Raw genomic sequence first — 16652 nt, forward strand, 5'->3', positions numbered from 1 at the left:
CAAGAATGTGTAATAGGAGAGTTTAATGTTTGCAATACACACTTATAACTCAGAAAGGAACCGTCTGGGTGTACAGCAGCTCAGAGGTCGTGCTCAGTTGCTGATGCCCTTAATAACGCTAGCCTAACCTTGGTTGTCCCTTTAGTGACTCTTTTTGGCAGCACTATTTTCCTGTATGGTTTAAGCACAAGATCAAGAGCAGAAACCCACTTTAAAACTGGGACTATTGCCATTTTCACTGCAGAGAACCAACGGTCTATTTCAAAACGTGTACCAATATTTTAAAGGGTAATTCAAATGTTGAAGCCCAGCCTCTTCGATGGAAAACCAACAAAACCCCAGTCTTGAAGCATTGCCTGTGAGGACCATGCCACATCAGGAAATTCAGAGGAAAATAAAGCTGTAAAATGAAGGGATTTTTCTTTTTCTTTCTTCTTAAATTAAATAAAGGAGAAATAAACAGAGACCAGAGGCAGAGGCGGCCCTGATGCGGATGAAGCCACGTAAGCTTTTCAAGATCTCTGAATCAGACCCTCTCTTTCAGGAACACGTTACACTGTCAAAATTCACCAGGGAGGCAATGCAACTTGAGATGCAAAGGCAGAAAATTGCTTTTCCTCCGATTAATCTTTTCTGGCCTTTAGATGGCCTCTTTTTGTGCTTGGCTCAATCTGCTCTCCTTGCACTGTGCTACAACAGGCTGGCAGCAGCCACCAGGTACAGCACCAATATAATACACCTGTAGTTACTAGGTGGATAATACCTAATTTAATACAGTACATATTTTCACTTTGAACAAAAACTGAGCAAGACAGACTCATGAAGGGCTGCAATCTACATGCAAATACAGTGTGACTGGAGACCCTGCCCCCTCCTGGTTTGTCTGGTTTCTGTGTGGCACCTCGGAGAAACACCATGACAATATTAACTCACTAACACCCCTGTGCGGTAGGTAGATATCACCCCCATTTTACAGACAGTGACACAGAAGTCACTTGATTTGTCAAAGAATGCACAGTGTGTCAGTGACGGGCCTGGAATTAGAATTTAGGACTTTCTAGGCTCACAAACTCATACTTAGCCCATTAGGCCATGCTGCCCCCATTTGGATGACAGTGAAAGGGAAGATGTTATGAAAGTCATATACTTCCTATTTTTTCACAGTTTATAAGGAATGTTTCTAGTTATCTTGACTGAAAGAGCCATGAAAGGCAGTGGGGTTTACTAATGAGAACAGGGGATTGCAAGCCAGGACTCCTGGGTTCTGTTCTCAGTTGTATCACTGATGTGGTCAGTGACATCTCAGCCACGACAACCCTTCTGTACCTCAGTTTCCATATCTGTAAATTCCATTGCCACTGAACTGTCTATAGAACACTGCTCTGACTATAAAATTAATTTCTGCATTGAATTAAATAATACACTTAAGCCTGCTGCACAAATGCTAACAAAACTCAGAATGTAGTGTGTTGTAATGCAGAAAGCAAGTTTGTATTACTGCCCAGAGTACGTAGAGCCATGAGTGGCTTTAATAATGAATGCTTGTAAAGTACTTTCAGATCCTCCAATGAAAAGCACTATAGAACAAGAGAGCATCACTATTACAGTGCTTTCCAGAGCCCCAGTGCAAACGGATGCTCCCTTTTTTATCCCATTCTCTTCCCTTCAAGAACATCTGCTTGATACAAATTTGTTTTACCCCATTCATCCAGAAGTGGAGGTGACACCCTGAGTTTACATCAGTCCTGATGTACTAGTAGTTCTCTTATGGTGCAGCTTTATCTCATCTGATTATGGCCGTGGAAACATGCCTTTACACTGAGCCCAGGAACAAACGCGCCAATGGCCATGCTACCAGACTCCGGCAAACCTAGCGGGACTGGGTTTAGTCTGGACACCTGGCACATACCGCCAAAGATGATCTTCCTCCGGACAGTGAGCAGCACCTGGCCATTCCGCGCAGCACTGGTCATTAAGTCCAGGACCTGTTTGTGTGATTTCCCTTTGACAGAGATTCCGTCAATGCACATAAGCTCATCGGCAGCTCGGAGTCGGCCATCTTTCTCTGCTGCTCCCAGTGGGATGATGGCCCCAATATATATCTGTCAACAAAGTGTCATCATTGGTCTTAGGGTGTAGAACACGCAGAATGTGTCATGTTTGAATCCCCAGATAAAGAGGGACTTTTTGCAGGCTTTCCTTTAAAAAATTTATTTCCCCCACCTAAATCTAGCAGAAACTCACGCTACAGAAGCAATACTAGACCGACCTCATTTGCAGGTGTAGAAATGAGCACACTGTGACAGTCCCAGCTTCCTGACATTCAAACTTAATGCTCATCTTATTTTAAGGTTTATTTTTATTACTGCCATGTATTATTCATGAATGCCTATCAACTGAACGGTCACCACCTCATGAGTAGGTTAAGCTCTGTATTTGTACACTTACCTGTATGTCTTGCTGTTTTAGGGTATGTGTGTGTTATTTATGTATTTGTTCTGTGCATCAAAAATTATTGAAAAGAAATGCCTGTGTCATTCAATCAACAAAACAAAGACACACTATCATTACTGAGACCTACTAGGTGACTCCAGTGTAGAATTTAAAGTTCAGCAAAGAGCCTAAGAACACAGCTCCTCAGAAATTGCAACACTCAAAATCTGCAATGTGCAAGTATTGGTGATCACAGGATGAATTTAAACAGCTGCAGCCCTCACACCCCTTTGGCCTGCACCTTTCCTCCCAAGCAAACACCAGCTAAATGATAGAGACAGGAGCACGAAACACGTAGTAGTTTTAGATGGTAGAAAAAAGTTCAGTTTAAAGTGAAAGATTAAAAACAATTATGTCCAGCAGGTGTCCAGGGTTAAGTAGCAGAGAGCAGGTACATTCCAAAACCCATCTTCACATTGCACTCAGGGCATTGCTATGACTATTACCAACACAGCTACAGTTGCTATAGCAACAAAACAGTAGAATACAATAAAAAAACCTAAAATTGCGTATTATTTCCTCTAGAAAAAGCACTCTGTTCTTCCTTTTCTTTAAATGCACATCAGAAAAATTGGCATTGGATCTCAGATGTGAATGGAGAATGCATTTTAATTACATATGAAAGGACATGCTACTGATCAGTGTCTGTATCCCAAAAGCTTTAGCACCTTTGAAGGTTGGCAGGACAGGAGCAGTCACTGCCATATGGTCAGGGACAGAGTTCTACTTTTCTCGGTGAAGATGTGCTTTGGCAAGTGAGAAACAGGGCAGGATTTCCTAAAGCCAGGAATAGCATGAATAGGAACTCCAGGAATTTCCGTTCATGTCTTTGCCAATCTGCCTCCATCCTCCTCTCTGAAGCAGACACTGCCACCTGAGTCAAATTGTATGACAGCTCTCTAGAGTGAAGCCAAAAACTTCACTAATTGGTGACCTAAAACCATATCTGATGTCCAATCTCCAAAAGAAGAGAAAGACTTAAAAAACTATTTTAAAAAAGATTATAATTTTCTCCTTGCTTCGTTCCCTTCTGCAGCATAATAATGCAACAAGACAGTAACGAATCTGGGGGTGATTTTTTTGGGGTAGCCAGAAAGCCCTCTCCACTTGCTTATTTCCCAGTTAAACTGACACGCATATTGTACTGAGCATTACCAGTGTGCATTGGTGCCAAGTCCATTAATAAGATTAGGTGCTATAATGTGCAAAGGTTTGGTGCCAACCCCATCTTTGAGAGCATTCTCAGGATAGAACAATTATGGTGTAAAGGCTCGATGGAGAACTGCTGCTTCCAAGAAAGATTCTAGACAAACAGAAAGTGACTGAAAGCCTGGGGGGGGGGGGACTGAAATCAACTATGAAGAGGAAAGGGAAGAAAGGTAACAAACCATTTTATCTTCTTCCATTGGATATTAATGGGACTGGAGTTAAATCATTGTTTAGCCGGAACAGTTTCTTTTTTTTTAAATCTGGTCTAACACAACACATCAAAAAGCTCCACACTCAACTTGTTTCATTAACTACTGCTGTAGGTCGTCACTGCAGTCACTCATGGGCATTCTGTTGAGAACCAGGCCACATTCAGATGTCACTGGACAGACGCAGTGCATGTTTGCTCTACCAGGATGAACATGGGCAAGTTAAGTGCCAAACATGCAGATAAGGGTTTTTCCCCCAGATCTAATCTAAACCATAACTTTTTAATGTGCCTGTCACTGAGGCCCTTCTCTCGCCATCAAGTCACAAGTGTTGCTATGGAGGAGTATCCCAGAGATGCTTGCAGAAATCCAACAATTGCTGACTTTGGCAAAGGACTCGGCTGATCACTTAATAAAAGATAGCTAAACCAGTCTACCCAGTTTCTTTACTCTTTTTACCCTGTTGAAGCTTTAGCTCAACATCTGACTGCTGAAATACTTCTGTTCAAGTTCCTTCACTGCTAGAACATGGGGCTATCTCCCTCTGTAGGAATTTGGGGTACTGTATTTCCCTCCTTCCATGTGACAAATTGACCTGAGCTGCCACCTCAATTTGTGGAAGACCACTCCCAAGGTGAAGAGCTCCCCACTCACCCCAAACTCTGTAAATTTGTCCCAGGTCGTGTTTGAATACTGAGCGACAGTAGGGACTTCACAACTTTCATGGCAAGTGACCAAATGGAATTTTGCTCCAAGTTTCCCCTGCCAACTAAAGGTCCCTTGGGCTCAGCTGAATAAGTCACGTTTGTAGCTCCTCCCATAACACCATGCCCCATTTTCCCAGTTTGTCAGTTGGTGTGATCTTGTACTATGAACACTATTTCTCTAAAGCTTAAAGACACCGCCAAATGTCTTTGCGCCTTCCATTCTTGATTATCTACCACCCACTTGCAACCAAATTTGCAGCAACTTAGCTCTGAAAGCATTTTGAGAAAGCCAACCTGAACCAGGAATGAAGCAGTATAAAAACATACTGCATCTGTTTAAGGTGAATATGATATCAACATACAGTATAGCGGTTTATTTGAAGATGGAAATAAGGCTTATCCACTTAACTCAACATGGGGAAAAAATTAAAATGATCATGTGAAGAAGACAATACAAAGAGCTACAGCAGAAGCTCCCAAAGTCCAGGTAACAGATAACTTAATTCACTTACTGACTGGTCTGGTCCATCCCCTCCGAGCACACGGAAGCCAAACCCCGACTCCTGTTTTCGCAGGAAAACATCCAAATCTTTTGTGTTTGGAGCTAGTTAAGACAAATATGAAACGTGCATAATAAGTTACATTTGATTATTGGAAAGAAGATTAAAATGTGTTTACATCTTTCTTTAATCAACACAGTTGTGCAACCAGTTCTAAGCTTGTAGTTTTCCATTGACAAAACAGAGTGGTCAGATTGTTTTAGTAAGAAATGTCACCAATTCCTCAGTGATGTTATCTTCCTAGCATGTGGAGTGATGAGCATGTCCAGAAACAGCTGCAGATGTCTGTCACTCTAACACCATTTCACAGGGACCAAAATACCTCCTACCATTATGTTTGTATAGGTTGAGATGAAGGTGCAGTCTATAATTGCTACAAATAGGGCCAATTTCACAACCCTGAAAACAATCATGAGCCAAATCAGCAGGGAGGAAGAATTTAACCAGAAAAGTGAATGGTAATTGGGAATCATTTAAGAACACCTTACTGAGGAAGAAGGCCATGCTGGTTAAAAAGCTAACCTTGTTTAGAGGGGAAATGAAGGCAGTTATAAAAAATAAAATATATAAAAAATGGAAGAAAGGGGAAGTTGATAATAGTGAATATAAATCAGAAGTTAGGAACTGTAGAAAACTGACAAGTGAAGCAAAAGGACACAAGGATCTATTGCCAGCAGAATAAGAGTAAAAGATAAGAAGGAGTTTTTAAAATGCATTAGGAACAAAAATAATCCTGACAATGGTATTGGTCCAGTACTAGATGCAAATTGTAGAATTATCAAAAATAATGCAGAAGTGTGCAGTACATAGTTCTGTTCTGCATCTGGGGGAAAAACAGATTATACAGGCTCATCTTACGGTGAGAACACTTTCCATCTCTGGAGGATGTCAAACAGAAGCTGCAGAAGTAAGACATTTTTAAATCAGCAGGTCTAGATTACTTGAAACCGAGAGTTTTAAAAGAGCTTGCTTATGAGCTTGCTGAACCGTTAATGTTGATTTTCAATAAGGCTTGGAGCACTGGGGAAGTTTCTGAGGACTACAAATAAGCTAATATTGTGCCAGTTTATAAAAGGGGATGACTCTGATAGTTATGGACCGGTGCGCCGGGCATTGATCCCTAGCAAGACAATAGAGTGGCTGATCCTGGATTTAATCATAGAATCATAGAATATCAGAGTTGGAAGGGACCTCAGGAGGTCATCTAGTCCAACCCGCTGCTCAAAGCAGGACCAGTCCCCAATTTTTGCCCCAGATCCCTAAATGGCCCCCTCAAGGATTGAACTCACAACCCTGGGTTTAGCAGGCCAATGCTCAAACCACTGAGCTATCCCTCCAGACCCCCATCTCATCCGACTCACTCTTGAGCCCTTCCAGGTGCTCCCCCCACGGAGGCTGTGCTGGGAAGACCCACTGACCAATGGGGCGCTGGCCTAGACGGTCGTGTGCCCCAGCACCACACGGTGCCGCACGGGCCCCAGGCTAGCCAGGAGGCAGAGCCCAGCCCAGATGTGGGGGAGACGGAGCTGCATCACCAAGCTCTTGGGGGATGTGACCACAGACACACGCTTCCTCCTCAGCTTGGCAAATGCCAGCTGGGTTAATGCCACGGCTGAACCGGGCTGGCTCCTCGCTGCCCTGTGCCCCAGCTCTTGCTGTTCCCCCCGCCCCACTCCCAGCCGTGCCCTCACCCTTGGAACTTGGGAACCTCTGCTGGCACTCACACTGGCCCGCCTCAGCCGCTCCCCAGCAGCGCCCCCGACACTGCAGGGGGAGCAGGTGCAGACGCCTGCCTCAGGCTCCTCTCAGCAGAGCCTTCGCTCAGCAACCTGGTTCCTCCTGGGACTGTAACTCTGGCAGCAGCCAGCTTGGGCACTTGCCTCTCTGGGCTGCAGGGAGAGGAAGCTGCTCCAGCCCAGCTCTACCCCAGATTCCCAGCAGAAGTCCCAAGCACCTCACACAAACCCAAACATCCTCCCCAGCCCCAGCATGGCTGTCGGCTGGAGACATTATCCTGCCCCAGCAGGAATCTCTTGCATCGTGTTGCTGCTGCATCCCTGCCCAGAGGCAGCTGCATTTCAGGGCTCAGTGTGCACAGAGGCTGCGGAGGTCTGTTAATGACCAGAAAACAAGCCCATATGTCAGGAGGTGTCTGCGCCCTGGAAACCATGAGCTGATCCACATGAGCATCATACCGCCTGAGCAGCACACACCTAGCATTACTGCTGGGCGGGAGATTTTCTCCAGAAGTTTTTCACCAGAAAAAGCTGATTTTCCTGGACAGGGTCAGGTTTGACGAATTGACGTTTTGAAACTGCTGAAAGATCCTGTCCCTATGTTTTCAAAATGAAAAGTTCTGGTTTTCAGCTCAAACTGACGTCCCGTTTCGAAACGTAAGTGCATTCATAATTTTTAAAGTGCTCAAAAATGAAAAAGGTCAAAATCCTAGCAACCCATTTCCACCGACAGGCACCACAGCCATTCTGACAGTCCATCCCGATTCCCACTGGGAACCTTGTCTGAAATCTCCAATCCTCTCCATTTCCTGCCCAGCTCTGCCTGGAACCCTGGGTCTTTCCCTGTGCTGGGCAGGGCCAGCTCTCCCCAGTCAACATGCAGCAGCTCTCCCCGATTAATGAAGAATTAAACGAGGTTAATATAATTAATGAAATTAACATGGCACACTTTAAATGGATTAAAAACTGGCTGACAGGTCTCAAAATGTAACTGTAAACGGGGAATCATTATTGAGTGGGTGTGCTTCCAGTGAGATTCCGTAGGTATTGGTTCTTGGGTCTATGCTATTTCACATTTTTATCAATGACTTCAAAGAAAATATAAAATCATCACCAATAAAGTTTGCACATGACATAAATGTTGGAAGAATGGTAAATAATGAAGAGGACAGGTCACTGATTTACATCAATCTGGATTGCTTGGTGAATTGGGTGCAAATAATATATGTATTAGTACAGCTAAATGTAAACGTATACATGTCGGAACAAAGAACGTAGGCCATACTTCCAGGATGGGGGACTTTAACCTGGGAAGCAGTGACTCTAAAAAAATATTTGGGGGTTGTGGCAGATAATCAGCTGAACATGAGCTCCCAGTGTGACGCTGTAGTCAAAAGGGCTAATGCGATTCTGGGATACATAAACAGGAGAATCTTGAGTAGGAGTGGAGACAGCCTACCTCCATATCTGGCATTCATGCAACCACTGCTGGTATACTGTGTCAAACTCTGGTGCCCACAATTCAGGAACGATGTTGATAAATTGGAGAGGGGTCAGAGAAGAGCCATGAGAATGGTTGAAGGATTAGAAAAACTGCCTTATAGTGATAGACTCAAAGAGCTCAATCTATTTAGTTTACCAAAAGAGAACGTTAAGGGGTGACTTAAGTATAGTTGGTAAGTGTCTACATGGGAAACAGATATTTAATAGGTTTCAGAGTAGCAGCCATGTTAGTCTGTATTCGCAAAAAGAAAAGGAGTACTTGTGGCACCTTAGAGACTAACAAATTTATTTGAGCATAAGCTTTCATGAGCTACAGCTCACTTCATCGGATGCATTCAGTGGAAAATACAGTGGGGAGATTTATATACATAGAGAACATGAAACAACGGGTGTTACCATACACACTGTAACCAGAGTGATCACTTAAGGTGAGCTATTACCAACAGGAGAGCGGGGTGGGGCGAGGGGAACCTTTTGTAGAGATAATCAAGGTGGGCCATTTCCAGCAGTTGACAAGAACGTCTAAGGAACAGTGGGGGGTGGGGTGGGGGAATAAACATGGGGAAATAGTTTTAACTTTGTGTAATGACCCATCCACTCCCAGTTAAGTTAACTGTATCCAGTTTGCAAATTAATTCCAATTCAGCAGTCTCTCGTTGGAGTCTGTTCTTGAAGTTTTTTTCTTGAAGAATTGCAACTTTTAGATCTGTAATCGAGTGACCAAAGAGATTGAAGTGTTCTCCAACTGGTTTTTGAATGTTATAATTCTTGACGTTTGATTTGTGTCCATTTATTCTTTTACCTAGAGACGGTCCAGTCTGGCCAATGTACATGGCAGAGGGGCATTGCTGGCACATGATGGCATATATCACATTGGTAGATGTGCAGGTGACGAGCTTCTGATAGTGTGCCTGATGTGATTAGGCCCTATGATGGTGTCCCCTGAATAGATACGTGGACACAGTTGGCAACGGGCTTTGTTGCAAGGATCGGTTCCTGGGTTAGTGTTTCTGTTGTGTGGTGTGTGGTTGCTGGTGAGTATTTGCTTCAGGTTGGGGGGCTGTCTGCAAGCAAGGACTGGCCTGTCTCCCAAGATCTGTGAGAGTGATGGGTCATCCTTCAGGATAGGTTGTAGATCCTTGATGATGCATTGGAGAGGTTTTAGTTGGGGGCTGAAGGTGACGGCTAGTGGCGTTCTGTTATTTTCTTTGTTAGGCCTGTCCTGTAGTAGGTGACTTCTGGGTACTCTTCTGGCTCTGTCAATCTGTTTCTTCACTTCAGCAAGTGGGTATTGTAGTTGTAAGAATGCTTGATAGAGATCTTGTAGCTGTTTGTCTCTGTCTGAGGGGTTGGAGCAAATGCGGTTGTATCGTAGAGCTTGGCTGTAGACAATGGATCATGTGGTGTGGTCTGGATGAAAGCTGGAGGCATGTAGGTAGGAATAGCTGTCAGTAGGTTTCCGGTATAGGGTGGTGTTTATGTTACCATCGCTTATTAGCACCATAGTGTCCAGGAAGTGGATCTCTTGTGTGGATTGGTCCAGGCTGAGGTTGATAGTGGGATGGAAATTGTTGAAATCATGGTGGAATTCCTAAAGGGCTTCTTTTCCATGGGTCCAGATGATGAAGATGTCATCAATGTAGCGCAAGTAGAGTAGGGGCATTAGGGGACGAGAGCTGAGGAAGTGTTGCTCTAAGTCAGCCATAAAAATGTTGGCATACTGTGGGGCCATGCGGGTACCCATAGCAGTGCCGCTGATTTGAAGGTATACATTGTCCCCAAATGTGAAATAGTTATGGGTGAGGACAAAGTCACAAAGTTCAGCCACTAGGTTTGCCGTGACATTATTGGGGATACTGTTCCTGAGGGCTTGTAGTCTCCCCCCCTTCCCCCCCACTGTTCCTCAGACATTCTTGTCAACAGCTGGAAATGGCCCACCTTGATTATCACTACAAAAGGTTCCCCCCGCCCTCCTGCTGGTAATAGCTCACCTAAAGTGATCACTCTCCTTACAGTGTGTATGGTAACACCCATTGTTTCATGTTCTCTATGTATATAAATCTCCACACTGTATTTTCCACTGAATGCATCCGATGAAGTGAGCTGTAGCTCACGAAAGCTTATGCTCAAATAAATTTGTTAGTCTCTAAGGTACCACAAGTACTCCTTTTCTTTTTTAGATATTTAATAATGAGCTCTTCAGTCTAGTACAGAAAGGTATAGCATGATCCAATGGCTAGAAGCTGATGCGAGACAAATTCAGACTAGAAATAAGGCGTAAACTTTTAATGGCGAGAATAATTAGTGATTGGAACAACTTACCAAGGGTCGGGGTGGATTCTTCGTAACTGAAAATTGTTAAATCATGATTGGATATTTTTCTACAAGATCTGCTCTAGGAATTATTTTGGAAAAGTTCTATGACTGGTGTTATAGAGGAGGTCAGACGGGTCACAATCATCCCTTCTGGCTTTGGAATCTATCAATCAATCTAGAGTTCATCTCAGACAGGACCATATTTGACAAACAATTGAACTATCTAGTTTACTTCAGCTGCTTAGAATTAGAACATCTTCGAATTTGGCAAGAACTCCTCAAAAACATTACAAGATATGGTGCAGCAATATAGTGCGAGTTCCACCTCTCATCATTTCAAATTCACCAAGATATAACTTCATATATGACTTGATATACAAATTTCCTATCCTACTTTCCAATCAAGTCTTACTAACTAACCCTCAATATGTTAAATTGTGCATTTGCCTCCACTTTGTTTAGTTTAACTCTTGTTTTTGCTCTTCTCTATGGCTGCTGCTGTCTGTGGTTCAATTGTTAAACAGGACTCTTTTTTTGAGTAACTATAAGTTGTCGTTTCATTGTGTCGCAGCTGCGTATGAGCCCGTCTGTAGCCGAAGTAAATTCAAATTTCAATGAAGCATTTCTTAAGAAATGTCTTACAAGGTATCTTTGCAGGGCTGGTACTATCCAATTCTCAAAGCTCATGTTTGCAAAATTAGAAAAAAGTGCTGATAGGGAAAATGGAAATTAAATGTTGAAGACAGTTATCTAATATTAATTAGGTCAACATCAGAGAACCTGACTGCTGATTTCCTATTTCATGTATGAAACTTATTGCTGGGTCATAAGTGTTACTGAGGGAAAATGTTAAGGTTAATTTTCTCTCGAGTCAGATGTACTGAAAAGAAGCAGCAGCTTATTGCGGTACCAGATTAAGATAAAGTACAGATGTGCCATACTCCATGCCCTGGCTTAGGAAAATGAACTTGTGTTTGTTTTTCCTGGGCCTCCAAAGTTACCGGTTTATCCAGAACTAACCTTTTAGACAAACAACACAAATCTAATTAAGAGCATATTTATAGCATTTCAGTTAAGTGCTATATAATTAAATGTATGGTTGAAACACCGCACTGGGGAGAAAGTTTGTTTACAGTGGGAAATTCACAGGCAACAAGCCCTTTGTGACCTTGGTGACACTGCTATGCTTCATTTGTAGTTATGTAACAGTTTATTTTCATGTTGCAGCCCATCTGCTGACACCGTATCCCCCTTATTTACTATAAAACATATTCTTGATTGGTCATTTATGGGGGTACTTTAATCCCTACCAGCTCACCCAGGAGTGTATTTTATATGGCATGTTTGGCATGCCAAATGGCTTTGGTCTATCCAGTGTATACTATTACATTTAAAATCATAGCTAGGCAGCAGTTCTCTATCTGCACCTGTTCTCATACACCGTTTGTAAATCTTTGCTAGTAAACAGACTGTGTTATACACACAAAACAGACAGACTGCTGAGCTGTGATTTCCAATGGAATCATTAGCTAGGACATAATCACACGAACGACTGTGGTCATTTTACTTCCTCATAGTCTTTCTAAATATGCCCTGAGGAGCACCAAGTTTAAAGACTTGTGTTTACAAGTGGACACACATGAAGGAAATGCAGAACACATCCTGCTGTGCTACAGCATATTCCCAGCATAAGAGGTCTGTGTACTTACGCTTGTCTTCAAATACTGTCTTAGACTTCAGATAGACTTCTGAAGGGTCTAGTTTTGGAGAGCCTGACCTCACAGCAGCGGGTGGGAATGGCATAGGCTGTGGAATGGAATCACTGATAGCTTCTAAGCTTCCTGAATTCTCCTGCTTATCTGCTTTCTGAAACACAAAGAGCAGAGTAAGAAAAGTATGTTAAGTTCAAAATTATCAGTAAACAGGTGAGAAAAAACAGTAAACTTGTAATGCATGGCATGCAACTGCATAATCTACTCCAATTCAGTCCAGCTTCTCCCTGTAAGATAGGGGTTTCCTATCCTACTGGGAGTATGCTTCTGTTCAGCCTGTTCAAAACTTGAAAAAACGACAACTCTTCTACTGGAGAATGGGCCTGGAAACAGAGTGTTTGAAGTGGCTCATGCCCAGAGTGTGAGCAAGTGTACGTAATTTCCCATGTACACTGCCTGTATTGTAACTCCTCTTGTGTCCAGTGCTATTTGGTACACACAACTGAAAAGAACTCAACATACACAGAGTATAAGGCTTTTATTTTTCTCCCTTTACTTGGTAATAAGGTTGTGGATCTCAGAGATCATCTTTTAGGCTGGCATTTCCCAAACTCTGGTCTGCATAATACTGCAGGTGGGCTGCAGAGAGCTGGCTGGTCACAAGGTGCTGGTTCTCCAAATTCCAAACTGCCAAATTGCATCAGAAAGCTAAAAATACATTAAGTTGTTCTCCAATGTCAGTTTTCCTTGTAAGTATTTGCTGCATTTATCATAGGAATATTAAGCAACCATGAACTGTAGAAGAGGTAACTATGCAATTGTGAACGGGAAAGGTGGTGAACACAAGCCACTATTAAAATGCATTCCATGCTATGAAAAAGTTTGAGTCCATGGTCTACATTGCCCCAGTCAGTCAGTTTAAATTACACTAACTACAAACTTCATTAAGTGGTCCTTGAACATAACTGCTGATTGATTGCTTTCAGAGTGAAATGCAGGGAGATTGTATTTTTATAGACATATCTTCTTCCAGAGAGTCACTGAACTATGTTAATTTCATTTGTTCCATCTGAAGGTGGAAAACATCATCAAGGATTCTCTTCTAGGTTAATTTGGCCGCTACAACTGAAAATAATTTGAGTATCTATCTTGAAATCTTGCCCCGTCAAGGAGGTGCTGATCTCTGAAAAGTGTACAGATGGACAGCGTAGAGATAAGGAGTTCTGCAGCTACTTACCTTCTGCAAGAGAATGGCAACTGAGCACCTTCTACACTAACGCATTCAAACTAGAAAGTAAGGGATTAGTACACGTGAAAAAGCATGAACTCTCTCAACCATTTCCTCCAGTGATCAGTGTCAGGTTTTCAAAAAAGTGGATCTGTTTAGCACGTCTAACTTTTGTAATGAATTGGAATTCACCAAACTGCAGTAGTCAAACAAACCCACTGAGTGGTAGATTGAGGCACTTCTTCTGAACATCTGAGCTACGAAGCTGCAGTAGAGAAAACAAATATCTACCTGTGTTCTAAAATCTGAATCCTAAAAGAACCCTGAGATACAGCAGGAAACCAAGGGATAAGTTTAAGGTTGATTTTCTGATGTCTTATTACTTGTCGCTAATGGTCTCTGCTAAATCAGTGCTCCCAGTTTCATCCATTTGCTGCACCCTGGAAGTTTTTAAATCTAGAGCCCTGTTCTAGTTTCTATGCAGAACCTCAGTATTGGTTAGCGCAGAACTGAGATTTTGATTTTGCAAGCAAGCCAGGTTCTGCTCGTTTGCCTCTCTAAAAAGTCCTGTAAACAAACACCTCCTCCTCGGAAGGAAATCTCCCTGAATAAGAAGGAAAATATTCAGGAGGAATTAAACAAAGTTAAGAAAATTGAAACACTTAGAATTCCTCCCTTAGATGTTATAGCAGGAAGGGCTACAGGTAGAAGTGACATTACAGCCATCTCTGTGGTTTCAAATCCTCATTTCCAAAGGTTGATACAGCAAGATGACTTTAAATGTTTGCTCTAGGCTGAAACCCAACCTGAAAAGTCTCAGTGTGGCAGTGCATGTGTGTGTTTAATATAAACAAAATTAGATTAGATTCAGGTCTGCCCTTTTGAGAGCAGAAGAAAATCCCCCAGAGGATTCAATAGTTTGAGACTTTTTACATGTTTATAGACATAAGACCCTGGCCTTTTTTAACTGAACTAGCTCATGATGTGAATTAATGCCACTGAGTATTGGGTTTTGTTCAGGGAAACTGCTACTGCACATGCGCTGTAATGTTATTTCCTAAGTATTTTTAGGATGTCTGCACAGAGTGCATTGACACTATGACTAGTAGAGTTTTTATATTGCAAAGTTTTTATTCAGGGAATGTCTTTTTAGCAGCTATATTTCTGCTTAGGAATTAAATTAGCAATTTTTTGCAGTATATGCTCTGTTTTAAATGTGGAGAGCTGACATACTCACGTTATCTCCACTGTTAACTGTCAGCAACAGCCTTGACTTCAGGTTAGAAATGAATTAATGTATTTGCACAGTGCAACCATGGTGGAGAAAGAATTTACTTCTATACCTTGGGAATGGAGATTTTGTTAAAATGCAGTGAACTGCAATGCACAAGAATTCTTCTTGCCGAAATGACTCAATTCCTGAAGGCTTCCCACCCCCACCCCCACCATTAGAAGGGCATATAATGAACCCCATGCTGAAAAGCAGTCTCTTCCGCAACATCATAATACAGATCCCTATTAACAACCATTATTCTTACCTCCAGTGTATTTCATTAAGCCAAAGGCTGTACAATTTTCTTTCCACCAGATCCAATTTAAATCAAAGATATTCCTAGTGGACCAATCTTTTGCAACCATGAATATCAGAAATACAGACACCTTGATGACTCTGGGAAAATATAGACTGCTCATTCAAACACAACAGGAATGGTGATAAACTAGGCATTCAAGTGGGGAACACCAAAGTTCATTTTTGGAGGTTTCTCATAGAACAAAACAAAATTCTCCCAAGAAAGTAAAATGCAAACTTATAAAAGAAAATTTGAATACACGATGCAGGCAATTAGCAAGAGAAAAATGAAACGTTATGTGTTGTTTTCCCTTCAACAGCCATCCTGACAGCCTTTACATAGGGAAATTAATTTGCGTCAGGCAACAAAGCTTTGATAAAGAATAATCACTGCAGACTCCTACAAGGAGATCAGGGTGAGAGAGCCGGTTGTGAAAATGGAATAAAGTAAGCACATGGGAAGATGTTAAACTATGGGTTTACTTATTTTAAAAAAATAAATACATGTTTTCAGGTGCGGTGGAAGTGTCCAAATCTGAGAACATGAAGACACTGGAGTTACAATGCGGCGTTTACCTACAGACCACCAATGCTACATGAGGCCTCACAATCAAGCTCTTTGCACCTTTCTTTTTCTTCCCTGAAACACGAATCCTGGAAATGATTCCTACTCTGACAGTGAGAGATGACTGATCCAGCTTCTCCTTTAAGTAATGTAGGTTCTTTAAAGAAAAGTCACAGATGTGCTAAAGGCTGCTTTGTTTCCTATGTTGTCTATCAATATAAAAAACCCTACCTTTTGAAGGAAAGAAAGCAGAACCCACAAGAATCAAGTTATTTGAGTTCCTAGACAGGACACACAAAGGCAGCTTCCCTCTCTCTCCCCACTAACAATCACTGTCAATGAAATGAGGATCCGTTTCATGTACCTGATGTGATGTGCATAATAAACTATGATCCTTAAGAACTGATCTTGCTTATTCCCATGAGGTAGAGGGTAAATATAGAGAATTTCACCAGATACACTGGAGATCTGTTTGTGGCCAAATAGCATTTTGAAAAAATTATCCTTAGAGAGATAACAAGCAGAACCTCCATCCAAACAATGAGAAAAAAAATCAACAGCAATCTGTAACGGGGTAACTAAAAACCACAGACAGCCTGGCATAGACTGTAGGAGCCCCCTGCATCTTGTATAAATGGTCTAGAGATCACAGATGTGTCTATTGTAGCACACTCCATGCCTGTCTGGCAATCAGAGGACACCTGTGCCTGAACACACAGAAGAACTCACGGAGCAGTAAAGTTAGTTGACAGGCTGCCATGGAGACCCATGAATCTGTTATTGTGTGCCTGAAAATCAAGTCCGTCCATCCACACTAAACACAATAAATATAATCATCTGGATG

The 16652-nt window shown here is 42.2% G+C and overlaps 1 protein-coding gene across 5 annotated transcripts in view; it reads right to left on the reverse strand.

Annotated features, from left to right (window-relative positions):
• The window catches only part of MAGI3 (membrane associated guanylate kinase, WW and PDZ domain containing 3), a 200753-nt gene that overhangs the window by 24939 nt on the left and 159162 nt on the right, over positions 1 to 16652 (reverse strand). For all 5 annotated transcript variants that reach the window (XM_037884883.2, XM_043533784.1, XM_037884882.2 and 2 more), the window contains 3 exons: positions 12443 to 12599; positions 5131 to 5222; positions 1910 to 2102 (listed from right to left, as the gene is read on the reverse strand). In XM_037884883.2, the coding sequence (XP_037740811.1) occupies positions 1910 to 2102; positions 5131 to 5222; positions 12443 to 12599 (442 nt within the window). The remainder of the gene's footprint in view (positions 1 to 1909; positions 2103 to 5130; positions 5223 to 12442; positions 12600 to 16652) is intronic.

This window comes from Chelonia mydas, chromosome 21, assembly GCF_015237465.2.
Source record: "Chelonia mydas isolate rCheMyd1 chromosome 21, rCheMyd1.pri.v2, whole genome shotgun sequence".
In the NCBI taxonomy this organism is placed as follows: domain Eukaryota; kingdom Metazoa; phylum Chordata; order Testudines; family Cheloniidae; genus Chelonia; species Chelonia mydas.